This window comes from Pinus tabuliformis, chromosome J (genome assembly GCF_031772625.1).
Source record: "Pinus tabuliformis cultivar Carrire ecotype Pingquan chromosome J, CPIR1, whole genome shotgun sequence".
In the NCBI taxonomy this organism is placed as follows: domain Eukaryota; kingdom Viridiplantae; phylum Streptophyta; class Pinopsida; order Pinales; family Pinaceae; genus Pinus; species Pinus tabuliformis.
The window spans coordinates 1,543,738,920-1,543,745,934 of NC_142295.1; the positions used below are offsets into that span (position 1 = coordinate 1,543,738,920).

The following is a 7,015-nucleotide window of genomic DNA, read 5'->3' on the forward strand; positions in this document are numbered from 1 at the left end:
AGGACAAGAGAATCTTTGCATGGATCAGCTGGAAGAAAATTTCTCTGCCCAAAAAATGGGGAGGATGGGGCCTCAAAGAACTCCCAGCATTCGCCATGGCACTGGCTGCCAAGATGGGATGGACCTTACTTACCAGCCAAAGCCTATGGACACAGGTATCCTATCACAAATATATATGGCCCCAGAACATTCTGGATTGGGCTCGACTACCAACTTGGTCATCTAAGGGATGTTCATCAGTCTGGAAGGCGTTGGTACATGCCCTTCCCCTCATACGAGACAATCTTGCTTGGCGAATCAATGATGGCATGACGGGCAGGATTGGCTTGGATCCATGGATCAACTGTGGGGGCAGACACATCCTCAATCCAGATCTTATTACTCATCTACAGTCCCACAACATCAGGCATTTCGTACAAATCGCCGATCAGCAGCACACTGACATTTTCTCCCAAGCATGGAAATCAGCCCAACAACTGGATCTCCCACTTCATTGGCATCAGGAATGGCAGCACTTTACTGAGGCTTTATCGGAATCCCACATTCGCATTAAACAAGGTCCGGATGAACTTGTTTGGTGCCCTACGGATCATGGTATATACGCTCCAAAGTATGGGTACAAAGCACTCATATCCCACAGAATACCTGATCCGATTCACCCGTGGTGGCATACCATTTGGAAGCTTAAGGCTCCACCTCGCTCCAGACTTTTTTTCTGGTGTGCCCTTAAAGGTATTGTCCCCACAGGTGACTATCTTACTCGTAGATCCATCTACGGACCATCCTGGTGCATTTTCTGTAAGGCCGCATCAGAAAACTCAGAGCATATATTTCTACTCTGCCCTGCTATCCACACCCTTTGGACCAACATCCGCAATCAATTGGGCATGGCTGGGAACTGGACTGGGAATGATCTATCGGACACATGGGACGCTTGGACACACAGTCATCCGGGCTCAAAACTTTTAAATCTCCCCCTCGTGGCTACATGGTATACCTGGCTTGCGCGGAATCGAGCTGTCTTCGAGGATCGATCGGTATCTTAGAGCCGGGTTGAAGCCACCATCATCGCTGCCTATCATGAGCTACCCGATCCGCCTCCATCTCGGCCCAGAATCATTCAACCCATGCCCAACATCGACAGAGCCACCCCGTGGGCCTTCTTCGACGGGGCAGCAAACCAAACGGGGTGTGGAGGGGGCTTCGTTCTGCATATTAACGAACATCACCGTTACCTTGCAAAAATGGGATGTGGAAATGGATCAAATAATCATGCTGAACTTTCTGCCATCCGAAATCTATTACACTTTACTTTATCGCATCAACTCACAAATATCAATATATTTGGGGATTCAATGGTGGTCGTTAACTGGATCAATAATGTCACTACATGTCATACACACACACTCAGCAATATATTACATGATGCTCTCACTCTCAAAGCAGCATTTAATCATTTCTCTTGTTTACATATTTACAGAGAACATAACAGTGTTGCTAACAAATTATCCAAAGAGGCCTCGACACTTCCCAGAGGCGAATGGCTAATTGTGGAGCAGAATGGAACCGAAGAGCACCGGTTTTACCACTGGCCATTCATAGATCAGAGAGAACAGAGGGACAACAGTCCCGATAACTGACAGTAATGGAGACTATTTTGACATGATGAAACTGTTTTGAACTATGGCTATTTTGTATACAAAAAGGATCTTTTTGTGATAGAGATTAGGCTTAAAACAGCCAGACATATGTATGTACCCAGCACAATTTTGTAACTATTTTCTGATACAACACCTTGTGAGGTGAATTTTGTATGAACAACACAGTAATGCCAAGGCATCTACTATATGCAATTTTCTAATATTAATGAAAATTACTGCTTTTTCCAGTGGAAAAATAGTGCTCCTAGTATATCTCTCTTGCAAATCACTCTCTTGAAATTTTGGGTAAAATAATGAAATGCTAAATAACAGTTTACTATTTAAAAGACTTTATGAAATTATATTTCGAAAAATAAATTTCCATTTGTTTTTTAATTAAAAATAAATAAGTAAATTTTGTTTTTATTGTTATTCAATTTCCCTACACATCGTTGTGTTCGATAGTCAAGTGCGCTACTACATTTATGAGGCTGAATTACTCATCGCTTGGATATCTTATCTGCTGAAATGCAATCTCATTTTTCCGCCGAGTGACTTATGTGGATGGAAAAAACTCTGGTATTGATTGTGCAGGCCGTGGCCAAGGTATTGAGGAGCATAAAGATCGTCAGATCGGTGAAGAGGGATTCAGAGACAACACGTTGTCCCGTTGGCGGCGTGCTCCTGAGAATTACAGTGGTGATTTTCACAGTTGTAGAAGGTGGGTTTCTTATACATGCATGAGCACCCAGATTGTGAGAACCCTGAGAAATAAGTGGCACCATTCTCGAAGTATTCAAGGTTCTTCTCATGCGCACTCGCAGGTTTAATAATTCTGATCCGCGCTCACTGTTTAGGTGAGATTTGGTTGGTCACCGGCATCTGAAAATTTTGAGTGAATAAGTTTGTTTGCACATTTTGGGTTCTATATCTAATATTTTGCGGCTAGATCTAGATCTAATCTTATCTTCTGCCTTATTTCTCTACAGCTAGGTTCTACAGGCAAGTAAACTATGGCTCCCAGCTTCACGAAAATAGCTGCTAGCTCATCCGCTTCTGGAGGGCAAGCTCCTACACATATCATCAGTGAAGCCCCAGCTCCCACTGTCCAGGTGGTCCAGGCCTCACTCAATGAGGCTTTGAAGTTTTCCAAAAGTGCCCTAATCTTCCAGTTCAATGGTTTTTTGCCACAGCTGACAACTCTCCACAATTGGATCTCAGAGGTATGGAAGGTTGTCATTTCTGATGAAATTAATATCTACCCCTATGCTAGGGGTTTCTTTATAGTAGATTTTGAAATTCTTAAAAGCAGATAATGTATTCTATATTCCAACCCTTGGTTTTGGGAAAAATCAGGCCTATTCATGAAGCCATGGAACCCATCATTCGATCCCTCTACAACAGTCATAACCTCAACATGAGTTTGGGTGAGATTGCCAAGCCTACCCTTACATCTCTCGAATCTCTCCTCGCTAAGAGCCATTGGAAATGCAATTGGGAAATTTTACTGCATGTGCCCAGAAACAGAGGAATATGCCAGAACCACCTATGCACGCATCTATGTGGAAATGGACTTCAACACCGGATTCCGAGTTGAAATAAACCTAACAAGTAAAGACTATGTGTGGAACCAGAAAATCGATTATGAAAGTGTCCTCTTCAGATGTCGATCCTGCTTTGAGATAGGCCATCTAGCCAAAAATTACCCAAAAGCCTCCCAAAAAAATTCTGCTAGAAAAAACCACCACAGATCTACATGGTGGGAAGGAGCACAAAAGGAACACTACACTGTCATCAAAGAAGAATACTCTAGAGAAAACTCTGAATCACAAGAAAAAGAGCAAGAAAGAAACAACTCTCAAGACAAGCAGGGAGAAAGCCCCGCCCAACAAATCAACAATTATGAGGATTTGAATATCGCCAAAAATAAATCTTCATTTAACAGCAAAGCAGATCTCCAAGACCAAACTTCTTCTCTGACTATCTTCAAAAGGACGAACACAATAGATCGCGAAGCTAAGACACCAATGTCCCAAGAACCAGAAGAGATGAAGGAGATGCAAGATAAAGGAAGTTAGAAGACCGTAGAGAAAAAAAGAAAGCTACAACACCAATCTCGCCAAGAAAGACGAGGAGCCAGATAATTAAAAACTAAGAAAATTATAGGTCCAATAGACCAATTTGGTCTCAGTGGACGCTAACCACCACCACCATCATCATCATCATCATAAAAAATGCACTGACATTTCTAGGGCACCATATTTTGTCAACACACCGAGATGATTCAATTCTTTTTCTTTTTTTGAAATCCCGGAATGGTGCAATCATTTTTCTAATGCAATGGTGCAGTCTATATTTAAAATAGCACTGAGACAATTGAATTCATTTTTATTTTCACAAATACGTATGAGTGTTGTTTTTTATTTAAGTGTCCCGATGTAATTTTATGTAAAAGAGCACTGATATGATAACTTATTTTTTAATTATTCAGAATGCTAGAAACCAGTGTGGGTATTACTTAAACGTCTTGGTCCTCCTATTATTTAAATGAACTCGAGTAGTTGATTCTGATTAGCGCACTGGTGGGGTTTAAAATCTATATGAAATTATATTTTCACATAAAATGGCATATTAATATGAAATTATCCTTTAGGACGCATCTAGATGGATTACATTAGTTCATAGTATACATTTTTTGCTTAAAGTCGCCTTGTTATTGAAAAATGGTTTCAAAACTATAGTGAAATTCTGATTGTAGTTATATGGTTCTCGAGATTAATTTTAGATATTCATAAATTTTTTTATTTATTATTTTTCTCAAATACAGGGACAAAATATTGATAATATCAAATGGCTAATTCTTCAAACTCTAGTTTATTCCATATTATTGATCAAAGTTCTTCGTGAAGTTCTCCCTTTCCATATTGATTAAGTTAACATTTTATTTATATTTCGATTATATAATTGATTTCTTTTTTAATCCATGTCAATTTGGATAAAAATGTATGAACATTATTTGTAGGATCCAAATTTAGAATCGAGTTCAGATGCAAAAGATATTACTCCATATTATTTTCAAAAACATCAGAAGCTTTTATGAGGAGCAACATATCAAAAGAAATTGGTATATGAAAATGGACAACCTCTTCACCCTGCCAATTGGAACATGGAATCTTCTAGCTGTAATCATAGATCAACGATTGTAATAATTGTTTGGTATACTGAAATTCCAACAAACCAATTGCATCGATGTACTTACTAATATCGTTGATAGTGTATTAATGATGGTCAATATTTTTTTAAATTAGGATTCTAGTGATGATGAATGACCCACCTACCATCTTCTAGTGCACCCCATTACAATGTTAAATTGAGATAAGGATATATTAAGAGAAAGATTCGAAGAGGAAGATTACAAAGAATGGTTGAATCAACCACCTATTCAATTCCCACAACATCCAGATTCACCAATTAGGAATGATTACAACAATAATAGTTCTTCATCACAAGTTGGAAATGGAGGAAATAAAATGGAGGTTGGTATGAATGATTACTTCCGGGATATGACTACCATGGAGGCAATGTTGTTAGATGCATACCAGAATGATGAGCTAGGGGATGATGCTCATATCACTAATACCTTATTCAAAAGCCTAAAATATATTTCCACCACCACTCTCTTTGGACGTGGCAGCAAGTCAAAGTCTACTCAGCTGGGGACAATGATGTTGTTCTACAATGTGAAAACAAAGTTTGGCATGTCGAATGCATGTTTCTAGGCAATATTGTGGTAATTAACTTACATGATCGATCAAGTTCCCTATATTTTGTCACACAATCAAATTTAAAAGTGGTTGATTTTATGAATGTTAAATATTGATATTGTACAATTATATTCCTCACCAACTGTAAGATATTCAAAGACAAGGTTCTTTCGAGTGATAATGTCTTGCTGGGTAGTTGTGAAGAGGAAAATAAGTTATTGAAAATGTTAGGTGTTAATTACATATCATAACTTGCATGTCCGAACGATTGTATTCTATATAGATGATACTATGCAGACAAAGAGATATGTAAAAAATGTGTGCATGACATGTATCGTAATTAAAAAAAAAGAAGGGTAAATCACATGGTCCTACTCATAATATATTGAGGCACACACCTATAATCCCAAGGATTCAAAGACTCTTTCATTGAAAAGAATTATATATTTTGTAGGGGTGGCATGCTTCACACAAAAGTGATTCAGGAGTTATGCGTATCCCAACAGATTCAATAGCCATGAAGCATATAGAGGATACATGGCTTGAAAAATTCAAGGATGAAGTACGAAGTCTACGACTCAGCATAGCCATGGATGGCATCAACCCATATTCCCTCCAAAACAGTAGCTATTATATTTGGCCTGTAGTAGTGATCGATGAAAATATCTCCCCATGGTTGTTTGTGAAGAATGAACATCTTATGTTGCCTCTCATAGTCCCCAATAGAAGACATGTGAAGAATATGGATGTATACTTACAACCATTGGTAGATGAATTTAAGGAATTACGTGAAGGAATACACGTGTACAATGTATCAAGACCCATCACAATAGAGAGAATTTTTATGTTGTATGGCATATGTGTGTGACATCATAAATGATTATCTAGGCTTAGGAATTTGCTCTAGTAAATTACATTTTTATTGATTTGTTTAGTAATAATATTGTTTCACATATCAACTTAATTCATTGCGATTTTTCATATCTTCATGGTCGCTAACGTTTCATCCTGTATATGATAATTTCACAGGTCTTGTGACAAAAGGCTATCATGGATGTAAATGTTGTGGACCTTCTTTGAACGCTAGGTTATCTGAACACCAACGAAAGCTAGTGTATGACTATTTTAGGGTATTCCTACCAAAAGAACATCCATAAAAAAGAGAAAAAACCACTTTCAATGGTAAACTAGAGAGAACCAAAAGGCCCACAATAATGACAACAACTAGATGGCTCATAACATATGAGATAGAGTAGGAGAAGGAGTTTTCAGAAATGTTTGGTTCAAATGGGGAGCCTATGTTCGATGATCCAGATTTTTTCGACACCTATGTTGAGAAATTTCCCATTGGGATGAAAATGAGATATATCTCTTACGAGCTCCCATATTGGGAGTATCTTAAGATTTCCTACTTACTGGATCCCATGCATATATTTAAAATTGTTTCATTTTCTTTATGGAGGCACATATCATTGAAACAAAGTGAGACATTGGTTTTTACAAGAGATCTTATTTGTTCAAAAAATAAGAAGAAGCATTGGCCAAGACAAGAAACTATAGGAGAGGCTAACCCCTCTTGGTCTTTCAAAGAAGGTGATGTCCCATGGATTT

General features: G+C 38.3%; 1 protein-coding gene across 1 annotated transcript; it reads left to right on the plus strand.

Annotated features, from left to right (window-relative positions):
* Positions 1-1,127: 1,127 nt before the first annotated feature.
* Positions 1,128-1,640, plus strand: LOC149233391 (uncharacterized). The gene has a single exon (XM_089382180.1). It carries the CDS (start codon positions 1,128-1,130, stop codon positions 1,638-1,640), a length of 513 nt encoding a protein of 170 aa, XP_089238306.1.
* The last annotated feature ends 5,375 nt before the right edge of the window (positions 1,641-7,015 follow it).